Source organism: Pan paniscus, chromosome 18, assembly GCF_029289425.2.
Source record: "Pan paniscus chromosome 18, NHGRI_mPanPan1-v2.0_pri, whole genome shotgun sequence".
NCBI lineage: Eukaryota > Metazoa > Chordata > Mammalia > Primates > Hominidae > Pan > Pan paniscus.
Window position 1 is genome coordinate 82,712,227 of NC_073267.2, and position 18,194 is coordinate 82,730,420.

The 18,194-nt window shown below is 51.3% G+C and overlaps 1 protein-coding gene across 1 annotated transcript; it reads left to right on the forward strand.

The window, feature by feature from the left end:
* Positions 1-5,107: 5,107 nt before the first annotated feature.
* Positions 5,108-17,324, forward strand: TLE7 (TLE family member 7). Its single transcript, XM_034940647.2, has 10 exons — positions 5,108-5,358; positions 13,888-14,294; positions 14,415-14,437; positions 14,584-14,642; positions 14,982-15,197; positions 15,305-15,546; positions 15,745-15,886; positions 16,033-16,186; positions 16,566-16,639; positions 16,941-17,324. Exons 2-10 carry the CDS (start codon positions 13,984-13,986, stop codon positions 17,043-17,045), a joined length of 1,326 nt encoding a protein of 441 aa, XP_034796538.2. The 5' UTR covers positions 5,108-5,358; positions 13,888-13,983; the 3' UTR covers positions 17,046-17,324.
* The last annotated feature ends 870 nt before the right edge of the window (positions 17,325-18,194 follow it).

The window sequence follows — 18,194 nt, forward strand, 5'->3', positions numbered from 1 at the left end:
GGCTGAGACGGGAAGATTGCGTGAGGCCATGAGTTCCAGACCTGTATGGGCAACATAGCAAGATCCCATCGCTACAAAAAATAATAAAAGCCAGGCGTGGTGGTATGTGCCTGCAGTCCTTGCTGCTTGGGAGGCTGAGGCAGGAGGATCACCTGACTCCAGGAATTCGAGGCTGCAGTGAGCTATGACCACCACTGCACTCCAGCCTGGGTGGCAGTGAGACCCTGTCTCTTAAAACATTAATATCTAAAGATAAATAATTTAGACACACAGGCAGCTTTTAAACAGATACTAAAAAATGACTGTTAAAGTAAGAAGAGGTATTCAATCTCAGTACTCTAAGGTGTGAAAATTAGTAAGTTTTTTTGCATATTACATTGTTATATATGCATACATGTGATACTATGCAGCTGTCAAAAATGACATTTACTATAGATGCCCTTTATATAAGTATAAAATGTAGTCAACAAGATAGCATGTTACAGGGTTTCTATTTTGTAATAACTGGAACTCTTGCATAAACACATGGCTTTTCAGGTCCTGAAGGAAGGTGGCTACCTTGGATTCCCAGTCTCGGTGGTTTTCAAGGTCTCTGATGAAGATCTTGGAAGCCTCAAGATACTCTTTGGAAGGGAATCTCTCAACACCTTAAAAAATTCTAAGCAATAGGCTGGGCGCAGTGGCTCACGCCTCTTATCCCAGCACTTTGGGAGGCCGAGGTGGGCGGATCATGAGGTCAGGAGATTGAGACCATCCTGGCCAACATGGTGAAACCCCGTGTCTACCAAAAATATAAAAATTAGCCAGGCATGGTGGTGCGTGCCTATAGTCCCAGTTACTCAGGAGGCTGAGGCAGGAGAATCACTTGAACCCAGGAGGCGGAGGCTGCAGTGAGCCAAGATCATGCCACTGCACTCCAGCCTGGGCGACAGAGTGAGACTCTGTCTTAAAAAAAAAAAAAAAATTCTAAGCACTAGTAGGAGCAGGCAAGCTAACTATCAGGAAGCTGAAGAACAGCAGGCCCAATAGTAAGTAGTAAGAAAGGGACATGATAACTTCTGCCATCCCCCAAGTGCCACACACCGTCTCCTTACCATGCCCACCTGTGAGCTCTGTAAGGCATATGCTGTCTCTGGCCCCCAGGCTCCTTAGAACAGAAGCTAGTCTGCATTTAGTTTAGAATGAGGTTCAAAACCACTGGAGGTTTTCTGAATGTGGGACAGTTATTTAAGATAATTGGACTGGGAGCATCACTCTTCCTTCAGATCCTCATGTTCCAGGACTTCTGACATGCCACAGATAAAAACAGGAGAAAAACAATCGCTAGTAAATGAGACTTAACGATCACCAGCAAACTCCAAATCCTCATAAACATCGCTGTAGGCCCACAGATACTCAAGTGTCCTCAAAGTCAGACAGACGAATGAGGCTACACAGAGTGACAAGGAGTAGGGAGGGTGGAGAATTGAAGAGTGCGTCCCCTACCTAAAGAAGGCAGCCTCAACTCAGCTGTAGCAAATTCTGGGTAGGCAGCAAGGCAGTTCCAGTAATGCCAAATATTCTGGGTCTTCAAAAAGTTAGAAATCCGATTTAAAAAAATCCGAAATCTCTCTCTGTCCCTCTTTTTGCTTGTTAAGATGAAGGTTATTGTCCCAGAATCCTTGAACAATTTTTAGTAAAAGTCCATTTCTAGATGGTGGTTTTCTTCAATCATACAGCAGAATCTATTTGTGTACACCAGGACAGTATAATAGTATGGAGAAAATAGGGTCATCACCTGTTATTGGTAGTAAAGAAACGCTGCTTTTCACAAGATCTTTGATACCAAATGTGTCGGTTTTTCACACGATTCTCCAATTCTCTGCAGACACCAACTGGGTGTCCTACAATTTTTTTTTTTTTTTTTTTGAGACAGTCGCTCTGTCACCCAGGTTGGAATGCAGTGGCCTGATCTCGGCTCACTGCAAGCTCCACCTCCCGGGTTCATGCCATTCTCCTGCCTCAGCCTCCCAAGTAGCTGGGCCTACAGGCACCCGCCACCACGCCTGGCTAATTTTTTGTATTTTTAGTAGAGACGGGGTTTCACCGTGTTAGCCAGGATGGTCTTGATCTCCTGACCTCATGATCCGCCCACCTCGGCCTCCCAGAGTGCTGGGATTACAGGCGTAAGCCACCGCGCCCGGCCCTACAATTTTAACAATTGACACTTCCAGAGTAAGTGAAGACACCACAGGTTAAGGGCTCACTTCCACATGACTGCCCTGCACTTCAGACACAAGTTATAAGTAGAGGGTCCCCAGGTTACCCATGCTTCTGTGTGATATGGCTACAAATTGGGGGTTCCCATGACCCCCTTTTCCAGTTCAGTAATTTGCTAAAACAGTGCACAGAACTCAGGAAAACATGTTACTATTACCATTTTGTTGTAAAGGATACAAATGAACAGCCAGATGAAGAATTACTTAGGGTGAGGACTGGAGGTTGGGTTATCTTCTCACTCAGACAAATGACGTGGTCCCACCCTTAAGTTTGCTGTAAGTCTGCTCTACATTCACAGGACTGTGAAAGGGTAGGGCCCCAATCAGAGGTAGTCAAACTGAATTTTATCCCCGGGAGAGTCCAAGGACAGCTGGGGGAGAAATGCCTAGAAAATGCATAATATATACTTTTAAAAGACACATAATCATCATTTTGCCCATTTCCAAGTTTTGGATATCTTTTTTTTTTTGCACACAGATGAGAAAACAGGTCTGAAGTGTCTTCATATCTCTGGGCCTCCATTTGATCATCTGTAAAATGGGGTAACAGAGAACCTGCCTTCCAGATACGGTTGTGAGGCCTGAATTACTTGCTTCCAGGAAAGGCTCAGCCAGAGCCTGGCCCAGAGGTGGTGAAGGGGGTGGTGGTTTGAGTGTGTGCACATCTGATGTACAGTCATGCACAGGTGCACACATGCAGGAAGCCCCCAAATCCTTCTCCCATAGGCACAAGCAAGATGCACACACACACCCTCCCAGGGACACACACAGTGTACCCCGTAGACCTCCACATACACAGACACACATGGACACACATGGACCCCCCACATACATAGACACACACACAGTGCACCCTGCGGACCCCCACATCCACAGACACGCATAGATCACAAACAGATACCCCATCACACATAGCCAACGCACAAGGACACACACAGACTCCCCCAACATACATAGACACACACAGACACATGCACACACAGACATACACACAGACCCCCCACACACATAGACACATACACACATAGACACACAGACTCCCCCCACACCCATAGACACACATAAGACACATATGCACACATAGACAAAGACACAGACCCCTCACATACATAGACACACACACACGGTGTACCCCACAGACCCCCACATCCACAGACACACCTAGTGGTACACATGGTACACCCTACAGGCCACACCCTCACATAGACACTCCTGCACCGGCTCTCTGTAGCTCAAGGGCTGGTGTCGGCCAGGAGTGCTGCCTTGAGTATTTCAAAGGAGCCATTCCTGTCCAAAAGCTTGTCACGTGGCACGGGACCTTGGTCGAGTGTCCTAGGGATGCCATCGTGTAAGTCTGCCCCACCCCAGGCATCCTAGGAGCTGGGCATGGGAGGAGGCAGCCCCCGGAGCCCCCAGACCACACCTTGGGGAGAGGGGAGAGCAGGACCCTTCTTCTCCTTGACCAGCCAGCCCTGTTCCTCTGGGCTGTTCCAGACCAAGCACTGAGACCCTGGAGGGGTCCAAGTCCTGGATTTACATTTAGAGAAACTGAGGCCCAGAGATGGATGGGACGACCCCCTGGTCATGCAGCAAACCAGGGGCTGATGTGGTCTCTCACTGGGGCCAGAGGAGAGTTTAGAAGGCCAGGGCTCACCCCAGCCCTCCCAGTTGATGGACAGCCTCTGCAGGTCTCTGAGACATGGCAGTCCGTAGAGGGGGACAAGAAGTCCTGCAGCCCTGGCTTCCCGCAGGGTCCACAGTTTCTTTGCAGTGGCAGGATCAAGGCTCGGACTCATGGAAGGTTGAGAATCCTAGAGGACATAACCTGATATCTCAGATCTGCCACCAATGTCCCATGTGACCCTGGGCCTCTCAGCCTCAGGCTCCTGGTCAGCATAGGGTGGGGATGGTCCCAGGACTCTGATGGTTTTCTCCCTCTCCGTAGGCTTGTTACTGTCCAGGGCAGGTCATCTGCTCAGACCTCAACGACTGGAGGGTGAAGAAGGCAGTCAGACACCTGCAAAGCCTCGTGAAGTCACATGATCCCACCACCCAGGAGACTGTGTAGCCTCGGTGTTCACCACACCAGTCTTGAGCCATGTGCGTGCAGTGGAGGCCTTACCAGGACAGCAAGAAACTTGAGCACAGTAGCACTTCTGCTTGTCTTAACTGGAGCCCTGGGCCTGGAAGGGGGAGGATTAAAGTCTTTCTCCTTCAGTCGGGATCTGCATGTTCTGTCCCTGCAGTGCAAGGTGCACACACCCACCTTGGCCTGTCACATTGGAAGGGAGCTCAGAGAACACCTGGGCCTGCTCTGGCCAGGTCAGGAGGGGAAATAGAAGCTCAAAGGAAAACATGGCTGTCCTGTCTCAAGGCACCCGCAGGTAGAGGGGAGAGCCTGGTGCGAGGCCTAAGCAGGGCGTCCATGCGCTGAGGAGCAGAGCTCCTGTGTCATCTGCACAGTCTCCCGGAGGCCTGGGGGCCCTCTCTCTGCAGGGGCTGGGGGTTCTGGGAAGAGGCTCTGGATTCTCTCCCGTTCTCTCTGCCTTTGAAATCTCCACTCCTGCACATCTGTTATCTTCTGGCCTGGAGAGGATGACGACATCCTCCGACACATTCCATTGCACTCCATTCCATTCCAGCACTGTCCGCAGGCCCCTTCCACAGGCCAGGGGTTGACCACCTGCTGGGGAATCCTACGTGGGTCAACCTTGGCCTTCTCCTGGGGAACGCCGCAGCCTGGGGGAAGGCGAGGACCCCTGTAGCCCCTTCCCCTAGCTCGCAGGCCCGGAGACCCACTACAGACCAGGTGGTCCTTTAGCACATCCTGTACCGGGCAGGGTCTCAGGGGCCTCCCCTGCACGGTCTGGGCCACCTCTGCTCGCTTTCCGGCTTTCTCCTCCTTCTGGATCTCTCACTGTGCCGCCTGTTCCCCAGGTGGCTTCAGTGTTCCTGAGGCGTGGCCCCCACCCCCTGCCAGCCACCGAAATCCCACCCACCCTCGGCTCAAGCCCAGCCTCCAGGAAGCCTTCCCGACTGCCCTGCGGCACCAAGCCTCCGTCCTCTGGTTGCCCCGAGGGACCTCAGCGCCCCCGCCACGGTAAGGGGCTGTTCTGCCGTGGATCCCCGCGCGTCTGCTGGTCCCCACCCCGCCATCGGCCCGCAGCCCCGCGGCCCACGTGCTCCCAGGCTGGGGCCGCCCGCGGAGGTGCTGGCGCCGGCGACGCCGGCTGGAGTTGGAGACTGCGCGTGAGCGCCCGAGGGCCTGTCTGCCTATGCGTCGGCCGTGGGCCAGCGCTTCTGACCCTGGGCCTCGGCTCGGGCCTCGGCTCTGGCCTCGGTCTGGAAGGGGGCAGGGGAGCGGGGCCCTGCGTCCGGAAGTCTGCGCCCTGCGCGGTGGGCGGAGAAGCCACGAGGAGTCCTTGCTGCCCCCGGCCCTTGGTGCCCCCTGGCGGCCGGCGCGCTCGCTGCACCCCTGCCCGCTTTCCGGGAGCGCGGGAGGAAAATCCAAGAGCCAGGCCCTGGGGCGCCGGCCAAGCGAGGGCTGGACCCTGCCCGACCCAGAGGAGTAGCCCTGTCACAGCTGCCCACGGCCGGAGTCCTGGGGCAGCGGGTCCCTAACCTAGCAAGCCCGGCCGCGCACGCCGCGCCCTGCAGGCCAGAACCCCAAGGGCGCTCTGAGTGGTTAGTGCAGCCATTGCAACGCGGTGGCGCACGCCTGTGATCCCAGCACTGTGGGAGGCCGAGGCGGGAGGATTGCTTGGGGCCAGCAGTTCAAGACCAGCCTGGGCAACAAAGTGAGACCCTTGTCTCTACCAACAACAACAAAAAGTAAACTTTTCTTACAAAACAAATCGAGTGAAATCCTGCTGCGAGGCCCACATTGTAGAGTTGCTGTCGAGGACTGTGGGGGAGGCGGAAAGTTGCCAGCGGGCTCCTGAGAGTGACTGAGCAGGGGGCTTTGGTAACAGGTCCCTGGGGAGATAAGAGATGGACCCAGGACAGAAATCGGAATGCAGGACTTGGGAATGCAAACTTCCCATGGCAGGGACGGGACGCGAGGTGGGTGGGAAGAGCAATGTACGATGCGGGAGACGCCACCGTGCTTGTGGGAAGGGCAGCGCCACCATGCTAGGAGGAAGGGGCCTTGGCAAGGAATGGGGAGTTGGGGCTCCCCGTGACAGTGAGGGAGGAGGTGGGAGGAGGGGCCTGGCCGTGCATTGTCCCTTCCAGGTGCCCGCCAGAGGGCGCGTCAGCCCTCAAATAAAGATCTGGAGGCTCACAGTCGCAGTTCTGCCCAGATGACCCCATCTCTGGCCTTTGTGTTGGCCCACTAGGTGTTGGGGTCCCACCAGCCATTTGACGACAGCTACCCATAGCCTCCGGACTGGGGCACCTGCAGCTGTGTGGCTCTTCTAGGGGAGCAAAGGGAAGAAAACCACCAGCTAAACTGCCTGGAGTTTGCTGGCTAAAGGGGAAGAAGGAAAAATGCTGTTGGGATTTGCAGGACCCCTAACTCATGACCCCATGTCTGGTTTTGGGTCTTTCTTGTAAAATACACATAACATGAAATTTAACACTTTAGCTATTTTTTTTTCTTTTGAGGCGGAGTCTCGCTCTGTTGCCCAGGCTGGAGTGCAGTCGCCCGATTTCGGTTCACTGCAACCTCTGCCTCTCGGGTTCAAGTGATTCTCCTGCCTCAGCCTCCCGAGTAGCTGGGATTACAGGTGCCCGGCTCATCTTAGCTATTTTAAAGTGTACAATTCCGTGGCATTAGGTACATCACAATGTTGCACAACCATCACCACCCTCTAGTTTCAGAACTTTTTTGTCATCCCAAAAGGAATTCCAGACCCATTAAGAAGTGGCGTCCCATTCCCCTTTGCCAGTCCCTGGCAACCACTAACCTGCTTTCTGTCTCTAAGGATTGGCCTTTTGTGGATATTTCATGTAGATAGAATCATGCAGTATTGACCTTTTGTGTCTGGCTTATTTCACATAGCATAATATTTTCAGGTTCACCCATGTGGTAGTGTGTATCACAGCTTCATTCTTTTTATGGCTGAGTAATGCTCCGTTGTATAGTTACACCACATTTTGATCCATTCTTCAATTGGGGGACACTTGGGTTGTTTCTTTTTGGCTATTGTGAATAATGCTTCTGTGAACACTGGTGTCCAAGAAATGTTTAAGTCCCTGTTTTCCATTTTTGGGGGCATATACTTAAGAGTGGAGCTGCTGGGTCACATGTTAACTCTGAGGAGTTGCCAAACTGTTTTTCACAGTGGCTGCTCCGTGGTATTCCTATCAGCAACGTAGGAGGGTTCCAATTTCCCCACATTCTCACCAACATTTGTTATTTTCTGTGGTTTTGGTGGCTGTCATAGCCATCCTAGGGTGTGTGAAGTGATCTATTACATGTGGCTTTGATTTCCATTTCCCGGATGACTGGTGATGTGGAGTGTCTTTTTCTTTTAGCTGGTTCCTAGCCTCCAGTCTTGTCCCTTCCCTCCAGTCTATCCCTAGAAGAACAGGCCGAGTCCTCCTTCTGAAACCCAACTCTGATTATGTCTCCCCCAGCTCAGAACCACCCCTAAATGCCTTCCAACTCTCTCTGGAAAGGAGGACACATTCCTGCCCTCCCTGCCTCCAAAACACACACCCTCTGTGCTCCAGCCCCTAGAAAATTCTCCCAATTGCTAAAATCCAATCCTTTGCCTCTGCCCTTCTGTCTGTCTGGAACATTCTCCTATGCTCTCTGCTACCCTGCTTCCCACGCTGAGTCCTTCCATCCTTCTGACCTTACCTACTCCCTATCACCTTTCACTTCCAGGTTATGTGAGTTTCTCTGGGCACACACACCCCACCCCTTTACAGCCCTCCTCCTCCACCATGTCACTTTCCACTCTGACTTGTAATCTCCAGTTCAGTGGTCAGTTTCCCTTCAAAGAGGGAATTCCACATGGGTCATGGTCAGCTCTGTGGGCCCAGCCTCATCTCCTCAGTGCCCAGCACAGCAGGGGTCAGTAAGACTGTGCCAACTGGCCACAGGGATGGAAAGGTGGTGGGGAAGGGGCACAGGTGTGTTTGATTACTATCATCAGCCCTGTTTGCTTTCTCTGCGTGGAATCAACTTTACCCTGGTTCTGACAGTTTTGGTCAAGGGGGTCCCACCTGTTGCCCACATACACCTGAATTTCAACTATGGCACATCCTGAGCTCAAGCTGGGTCCCTCTATCCACGGCTGAGGGACAACAGGATGCACTCTCTGTCCATCCGGTTATTTCTAAAGCACCAATTGCCTTTAACTTGCCTCTGGGTATAAGAACCACGGCTCTCTTTGACTCTTGCAACTCTTCGGGCTGTCCCTATTTTCACTTTTTTTTTTTTTTTGAGATGGAGTCTCGCCCTGACACCCAGGCTGGAGTGCAGTGGTGCGATCTTGGCTCAGGGCAACCTCTGTCTCCTAGGTTCAAGTGATTCTCCCTGCCTCAGCCTCCCGAATAGCTGGGATTACAGCCGCCCACCAATATCCCTTACCTTTAGCGAGCAATCTGCACATTCTAAGTTTAATTACAGCTCCTTATGGTTTCTTTTCTTTTCTTTTTTCTCTTTTCTTTCTTTCTCTCTCTTTTTTTTTTTTTTTTTTTTTGAGATGGAGTCTCGTTCTGTCACCCAGGCTGGAGTGGAGTGGCGCAATCTTGCTTCAGGGCTCCGCCTCCTGGGCTCAGGTGATTCTCCTGCCTCAGCCTCCTGAGTAGCTGGGATGATAGGCATGCCACCATGCCTGGCTAATTTTGTATTTTTATTAGAGACGGGTTTCACCACGTTGGCCAGGCTGGTCTCGAACTCGTGACCTCAGGTGATCCACCCGCCTCGGCCTCCCAAAGTGCTGGGATTACAGCTGTGAACCACTGTGTCCGGCCACTCCTTGTGGTTTCTTATAAGTAGAGACACTAACAGAAGATGGTGTGTTCCTCCTCCTGCTTTCTGAGGATGCTCCACTCTACAACAGAGTAGTTTCTAATAAACTTGTTTCTTTCACGCTGCACTCTGTGACCTGCCTTTAATTCCTTCCTGCGTGAGATCCAAGACTCTTGGGGTCTGGATCAGGACCCTCTCTTTCCAGCAACATTATCTTGAAGGCAATAGGCAGCCACAGACGTTCTGGGGACAAGGGGTGTGTAAGTGAGGCAGAGGGGAGAAGGGAGAGACAGAGAGCTTTGGAGACTGGAGGTCAGGGGTGGTAAAAGATTCCTCTGTAAGTAGCAGCCATCTCAGGATTTCTTCAAAAGAAGGGAGCCAATGAATGAGAAAGAAGCCAGAGGAGATGAGACAGTAGATTCAGTGGGGGAAAGGGGGTGATCAGGGAATGGAGGCAAAAGCAAGGAGTGAAGGAGGAAAGGGGTCCAGCTTCATCACCCCTTCCTCTCCTTCCAGAAAGGGATCCTCAGACCGAAGGGTTCCCCCAGTGCCTCTCAGATGCTGGTCCCCAGCCTGGTGGCAGCAGCAACAGCATCACCAACACATCGGGAACTTGTTAGAAACACAGTCTTGGGCCCCACCCATGCCTACTGAATCAAAATTTCTTTCTCTTCTCTTCTCTTCTCCCTTCCCTTTCCTTTCCTTCCTTCCTTCGTCTTTGTTTCTTCCTTTCTTCTCTTCTCTTCTCTCTCTCTCTCCTCCCTCCCTTTCTTTTCCTTTTTTTTTTTTTTTTTTTTTTTTTTTTTTGAGACAGAGTCTCACTCTGTCACTCAGGCTGGAATGCAGTGGCGCAATCTCAGCTCACTGCAGCCTCCACCTCCCAGATTCAAGTAATTCTTGTGCCTCAGCCTCCCAAGTAGCTGGAATTACAGGCACGCACCATCATGCCCAGCTAATTTTTGTATTTCTAGTAGAGACAGGGTTTCACCATGTTGGCCAGGCTGGTCTCAAACATCTGACCTCAGGTGATCCACCTGCCTCGGCTTCCCAAAGTGCTGGGATTACAGGCGTGCACCACCATACCCAGTTAATTTTTGTATGTTTAGTATAGACAGGGTTTCACCATGTTGGACAGGCTGGTCCTGACTTCAAGTGATCTGCCCGCCTCGGCCTCCCCAAGTGCTGGGATTACAGGTGTGAGCCACTGTGCCCAGCCCTGAATCAGAATTTCTGGGAGTGGGTCCACCACACTTTTAACAAGGCCTCCAGGGGATTTGATGTGTGCTCCAATATAAGAACCACTGGCTGAGACAGCCACGAAAAAGAGAGTGTTCCTCAGTCTTTGCTTTCAGGGACACTGGTAAAAGATTAGAGGCCCAGAGCCAGGCACGTTCAGGCCACAGCAGGGGAGGAAGAGGAAAGCGGCCCCATGTCCCTCCCACAGTCACCCACTGTTGGCTTCAGGCCAAGATCAGCCTTCTCAAGCAAAGGAGATTCACCTGGAGCTGAGACTCTGACTCTTGGCTCTGGCGAACAGCTCAACTCAACTCCCCATCTTTGCACAGACGCTGGCTCTTGTAGGGTGGTTTGAATCCAGTCCAAAGACATATCCCCCTAAAAATGTCTCCCTCTATCTTAACTCCTGCCATGAAAATACTTGGCGGATCCCTGTCTTACTACCCCCAACTCAAGGGCTCATAGGTTAACCTGAGATACCGCCAGCAGCAGCTTGGCTCAGCCGGGTTGGTTGTGTGGCCACGTCTGGTGATTGATTGACAGCCATTCAGGGCCAGGATACCTGACCGAGATTCTGACCCAGGGCTTGATGATCCATTAGGCTCACGTTTAAAAGCAGCAGCACCGCAGGATAGGGGCAGCACCTGGGTGTGGAAGGGAGGGTCTGGGGCTGGGAGAGGATGTGGGGATTCTTATGCCTGGCTGGGTCTTAGCTTGGCTGACTTCCCATGTCTAGGGTTTGACCTTCTTCCTTCAGAGGTGAGTTTCCTGCCATGGGGGTTTGAGTGAGCCCCCAGACCAGCATTTTGGGGGCTTTGGAAAGAGAGTTGTCTGGTAAGGGGGTGGGGAGCTCTGTGTTCCTAGCTCTGGGAGAGAGAAGAGAAGGGAATCGGTGATACTGACTCTTCCTCCTGCTCTTTCTAGAAAGCCTTGTTTTATTCTTAGGGTGAAATTCTGGCAAATTTGGAGGCTGAAGCCCTGGTTAAATAGTTTCACTGCTTTCAAACTTTACGTAGCCCCCAAAAGGGGGTCTGAGCAGTGGTGGTCTCTGCTGGGAGTTTCCATGCTCCAAGCTCAGCCCTGGTGTCTCCAATTAGAGGAGCCTGAGGCAAGTCAGGGAGAGTGTGTTAAATTATTTAAACAACTAAGAATCAGGAGGATCAACATTTGGGGTGAGATGAGAAAGGCTCCAGATCCAACCATTTTTAACATAGGTTTGAATGTCCAGAAATATGCAGAAAAGGTACTGAGTTATGCAGTGACAAATCTCCCTACCATTCTTCTTTCCTATTTGCCAATTTCCATCTCTGAAAGGCAACCACTGTTTCTAATTTCTTATATACAAAGATAAATTTAATTTCCATTTTTCTTTTACATAAAAGTTGCATATTTGGCACATTTTTCTGAACATTGCAGTTTTCACCCACTTATTAATATACCTTGGAATATTCCATATCAATGTATGCATCCTTATTTTATTTTATTTTATTTTATTTTATTTATTTTGAGCCAGAGTCTCACTCTGCCACCCAGGCTGGAGTGCATTGGCGTGATCTCGGCTCACTGCAACCTCCGCCTCCCGGGTTCAAGCAATTCTCCTGCCTCAGCCTCCTGAGTAGCTGGGATTACAGGTTCGTGGCACCACACCTGGCTAATTTTTGTAGTTTTAGTAGAGACAGCGTTTCACCTTGTTGGTCAGGCTGGTCTTGAACTCCTGACCTCATGATCTGCCTGCCTCGGCCTCCCAAAGTGCTGGGATTACAGGCGTGAGCTACCATGCCTAGCCATGTCCTTGTTATTTTTAATAGCTGCATACCATTCTACCATATGGCTATACTCTAACTTATTGCACCAGTCTCCTCCCATGGTCATTTGGGCATTGGCCAGACATCTGCCAAATCCCAGGCTGGAATGCAGTGGTGCAATCTTGGCTCTGCAAAGGTTATAACAAACAATGTCCCAACATTGTCACATCTATTATTTTGCATATATCCAAGTGCACCTCTAGGGTACATTTTTAGAAGTGGAAGTACTAGGTTAAAGGTCACTGCATTGGTAATAATGGCGGATATTGCCTTCCTTCTAATAGGGAGGTAGGAAAGGAGGTGGTTTAGAGCTATGCAGGACAGGGTTTGAACCTCCTCTCTGTGTTTTCTAGCAGTTTGATCATGGACCCAGTGCTCTCCAAGCTCCAGTTTTAAAAAATCTATAAAATGGGGCCCATATAGTTGTGAGCATAAAATGAGATCAGCTATGTAAAGCATTTAGTTCAGGGCCAAACACACAGAGAAGTAAAACTCTCCCCTGCATCTTCCCAAGGACAGGTAGCCTGGGCCCCCATCCTGGTGCTTGCCATAGAGTTCGTGGGTGTTTGAGAGCCAGCTATTGAGCCTGGCTGTCAAGCTGGTGGTTCTCACTTGAAGATCCTTTCCCCACGCATTGTCTTGTCCCATCCCTAAGGCTCCTGATGTGCTCTGTTCATAGAACCCTGGGTCTCTCCAGGGCCTTCCTAGGGCTGGCTGTTGGGCAGGAGCCTTCCTGAAGGAGGGTATTTGGTCTACTTAAATCCTCAGAGCTCTGGTCCCTGACACAGGCCTCAAATAAGTGTACTATCTTCTATTGATTGTTTACCACTAGCCTTGTACAATGCCGAGTATTCTACTTGAGTGATTGCATCCAGTTCTCAGAATTATCCCATAGGGTAGGAAATAGTAATCACCTCCAAGCCAACTTCATCATTAGATAGCCTTGCCCCGTCCAAGTAGGACACCTTATATTCTTATGATCTCTTGGGGTTTCCTCCAACCCCTCTAGGTGAGAGACACATGTTGTATGTGGAGTTTCCTGTTGCCTTATATTTTATTTAGCTTAGGTATGAGCCCTCATTTGAAATATGTACAGCCAGATGAAAAGGTGAGTTTGATTTTTTTGAGACGGAGTCTTGCTTTGTTGACCAGGCTGGAGTGCAGTGGCGCGATCTCACCTCAGTGCAACCTCCGCCTCCTCAGTTCAAGTGATTCTCCTGCCTCAGCCTCCCATGTAGCTGGGATTACAGGCACGTGCCATCATGCCCGGCTAATTTTTGTATTTTTAGTAGAGATTGGGTTTCACAATGTTGGCCAGGCTGGTCTCAAACTCCTGGCCTTGTGATCTGCCTGCCTCGGCCTCCCAAAGAGCTGGGATTACAGGTGTGAGCCACCGTGCCAGGCAGGTGAGTTTGATTTTTAAATGACCAGAAATACAGTCCATTTGCATAAAAGGAAAAATACAATGCCTGGCACTAACATCTCAAAGTGCTTGTGTGACGCTTTCACCCTTGACAACATTGCCGCCAACACCTAATATAAAAAGTTAGTTGGCAACCACTCTTTTGAATCTTTTCACCAAAGGAGACATTCTCTGCCCCTTCTAAAGAGACCCTACAGAGCACATGTGCATAGCTGCATCTCTTTTTTTTTCACCTTACAGGGGATCAGGACACATTGGGAACCTGGTATCTGTTTGGCGGGTCTATTTATCAAGCCCTAGAACCAGGTGGTCCAGACACCTCACTGATCTAAGAACATGAGTGGAGAGAAGGAAGAGGCATCGTTCAGAATGTTCGGGGCTTATGGTGAGCCAGAGGAGAGGAGGGATGTGCTGGAAAGCTCTGGCATTTCCTCTCAGCCTGAGCCACAAGTGCAGCAGCAACTGGGCAGTCTGTTTGGAGTGCCCTGGCAGCCCCCGGGCCCCCCAATACAGCACAGCCCTGCTGATCAAGAGACAAGCATGGTGACCCAGCAGCAGTGGCACCTCCAGGGCCTGGGTAGATCTGAGCTCCAGGCCGCTGGGCTCCCTGATGCACAACCAGGAGAAGCAGCAGAGTCCAGCCCAAGGCAGGTCTTGCTTGAACCTGACTCAGTGGGGGTGGCAAACTGGACTGGGGAGAGGGCATCCCAGAGGAAGCTCTGTGGCTCACACTCTGTCTCCTCCCTCCCTCTCTCCATGTGTTGTAGCTTCCTACTGGGTTCTGAGGTTGGTGAGTACCAGTCATAGTGGTGCGTGTGGTCGCCCAAGCTGGGCCCCAGATGGGGGACTAGGAACGGGGGCCTGGTGTCAACAGAGCAGGCTTCTCCCTGAAGCGTGGGACTCTGTGAGCAGGTGGGCATTGCTCTTTCCCTGCAGGCCAGCCTTACTCTTCTTCCTCTCCCAGTGAAGAAGTCCTCTCATTGCTCAGAGCAATTGTAAGTGTCCAACTTCATACTCAGGATCCTTCCTTTCCCACCTACCCCCAATCAAGAAACCATGTGTCCACACTTTCACTCTCTCTCCCATAGGTAGGGGGGTGTCCTGGGCTCCTGCTCCTTTTGAGCTATGTTCCCTGTTCCCCCATCCTGAGAAGTAGGGTCTTCAGCTCACAGTGTCATTTCTTCAAGAGCTGTGACCCTGGGAACCAGGGGCCAGGTTCTGCGGTTGGGTGGGTGGATGGGTGGGTGGTTAAGAATCTAGCTGGAAGACGGGGTGGACTGTCCTATTAATGATAGCAGGTCAGGGCCACTGCTACCCACCCTCTCCTTGCCTAGCCCCCCATTCCAGATGAAGTTGTGGTCAGGCAGAAGAGGGCCCCACAGGGCTCCTGGAAGGTTGGCACACTCTTCCATGGAAAGAGAGTCTACGCTGTGGCCATCAGCGGCTCAACCCACCACGTGTACACGTGTGGCTCCGGCTACATCAGGGTATGGGATGAGAGTGCACTGCATGCGGGGGACAAGGCCCCTCGGGCCCAGCTGGACTTGCAGGTGAGGGAGATCCAAAGCAGGACTCAGGGAACTCTGACAGGGCCTCTGACGTGAGACCCAGGTTCGGTGCCCCAAGGGGAAACCAGTGTGTGAACCCTTCCTTACAGCATCCCCAGGACCGTGTTGTTACCTGCAAGCTGTTCCCTGATGAGCGGAGCCTGATCACAGGGGGTGCGTCCCAGGCCGTGACTCTCTGGGACTTGGCACCCACCCCCCAGGTCAGGGCACAGCTGACCTCGACGGGCCCCACGTGCTATTCTCTGGCTGTGTCCTCTGATGCCCATATCTGTTTGGCTTGTTTCCATGGATTTGTTGAGATTTGGGATTTGCAGAACCAAATCTTGATCAGGTATGACCTCTCTCCAGAGCCACTCAGGTGTACCTGGGGGAGGGCTTGCCAGTGAGGCTCTTTCCCCTCTTTGCATTAGGGCTGGGCGAGTCAGCGTAGAAGATATATCTGGGGTACTCCTAGGGGCTTCCTGACCCTGAAACTTCCCGGGGGCCCAAACCATTCAGTGACCCTCTGAGTTGTTTTCCCACCCACCAGGAAGCACGAAGTTCCTGTATACGGGTCCCGATGTGTGGACATCACCGGCAATATATTCTGGACAGGAGGTGAAGACACCACCCTGTATTCCTGGGACCTGAGGAGCTACCAGAGGCTGCACCAACACAACTTACAGAATGAGGTGCCCGGCTGGCCACCACTGGCAGAATGCCACCTGCAGTGGAGCCATGCATGGAGGCAGGGGTGGGAGTGTGAGCTTGAGGGGTGGGCACAAAGGATGGCGTTGGCAACTTTGAGTGCTGACCTCAAACCTGCTTCCACGAACAGATCCTCAGCATTACCCACGACCCCGGTGAAGAATGGGTATTGGCGGGCCTGAGAACGAGTGATATCGTGTTCCTTCACACTCGTCGGAATGAGCAGTTTAAGGCTCTCATGAAAAAATACACCCGCCACCACAGCCTCAAGTTTGCCTCCTGTGGTGAGTGAGAAGCCAGGTGACACCTCTGGGTGTCCGATTTTGAACTTGCTGTCGTCTCTTCTTTCTCTGTTCACCCCCCTTTCCTTTTCTGGCTCCCTCCGTAATGGGAGATCCTGCACAGAATGACAGCCTGAAGACGCAGGCAGACTGAAGAGGCGTGAACCCTATCTGATTGTCCTTCTGTTGTTCCGTGATAACCATGATCTTGTGTGTGGTAGGAGGGTGGGGGCAGATAAGGGAATGGCTTGGGTTGTGTGTCTGATTTTCATAGATAGGGAAACAGGCAGAGAAAGACTTGCCCTTAGTCTGGTTGGGGACAGTGCTGGAACTAGAATGCAGGATTGGTCTCTGGCCTCTCACCTGTTCGTTCCTTCACCAGGGAGCTATTTTGTGACCGCGATAGATACGCGCCTCAGTGGCTTGGAGGCACCTTCTCTACAAAAGTTGTTTCAGGTACTGGACACAGAGGGATGCCCGAACCCAGGCACTGGGAGCTTGTAGCTCCAGGTCCCAGTTGGTTGGATTCCAGTGGGTGTTGGAAAACACCTCTGAGATGGCAGCCAAGGCCATTTTACAGAGTAGGGGAAATAAAGACTTCACATCCTATGAACTCCCAAGTCACCTTGATCCCTGAGACCTGGCCCTGTCCTCCACCTGAGCCTTAGGTCAACACTGAGCCTTGAAACAGCCCTAAATGAAGCCTTCGTGTCTGGCCCCAAATGTGATCCCTGTTTTGGCCCTTCCGTCCATCTAGATAGAGGAGTCTTCAGGTATCCTGTGCTGTGACGTGTCCTCTGACAACCAGTATCTGGTCATGGGCTCCAGCAGCAGTGCCACCATCTACCAGCTCTTGTATTAAAGGTGGCATGCCATGGTCCTGCCAGTGAAGACCCAGTCTTTGGGCTGGTGTGGCTGTGAGGATGGCTTCAGAGTGCTGGACACCTCTAACACCTGCCATCTCCTCTGCCTTAGCTTGGGTCATCCCTCCCCTCCAGTAGCCCGCTCTCAGCCTGCACTCCCAGATTTTAATCAGATGGCTTGGAGCGTTTTCCTTTGTTATCTTCCTACCGCTGATTTCTGGGTTTTGGCAGGAAACTTGAGATCCCTTTGTAATGAATAAAATAGCAAAGCAGAAAGCAAAGTGGCTTGGATATGTGTCCCTTTCTTTCAAGTCACAAACTCACTGTGATAGATTGCTTATGCCTTCAGCAAATTTCAAGGTGGGGAAGGAGTTTTAGACCAGACTTAGTTTTGTTTGTAAACTTTTTTTTTTAAGCAGGAATTTTTGGAATCTTAAAGCTCAAGAAATGTAAGTCCACGTACCAACTTTCAGATTGTATCAGGGAGTTGATAGATAGACCAATAACGCTCAACTCTTGACTCAGGTAGAACTCCTAGAGCTGGTCTAGCCATGTTCTGAGGACAGGTTCCCTTTTTGTGCCTAACTTCAGTGATGAAGAAGCTCCCTGCTTCACGCTACATCATTTTATTTGACTCTTTAAAAGTCCTGATGCTAATTCTGGTGTTTGGTGCTAATCAAAGCTACCTAGCTCACTGTTTCAGGACAGTTTCCTCACGTTTGAAAATGTGACAATGTAGTATTATATATCTGGGCTTCACCAGGCTGGAAAGGGCCCAGCTCCTGAAAAAAAAGCCATATAGGCCTGCTTTCTAGTCTTCTTCCATCAGGGTCCTCTTTTTGGCTTGGTGTTTGTATAGCTGAGACTGCCAGCTGCCCACTGAAGTTCATGGCTTGGAGTTTTCCCTGGGAGGAAGCTGCAATGCCAAGGGCCAAGTATGCCATCCTTTGCAACATGTAGACGTTGTCAGGAACTTAGTTCTTGCCAGTGGATCATGAGTGAATAATATGTGTCAGCTCTGGGCTAGGCTAAAGAAGTAGGACTGTTCCCTCCAGGGTCTCCTTCCACTTCTACCAGCTCAAGGCAAATGATGTGGAGGCCCCAGGGCATTGCAGAACCACAGGATAGAAGCATCCTGTGTGCATGAG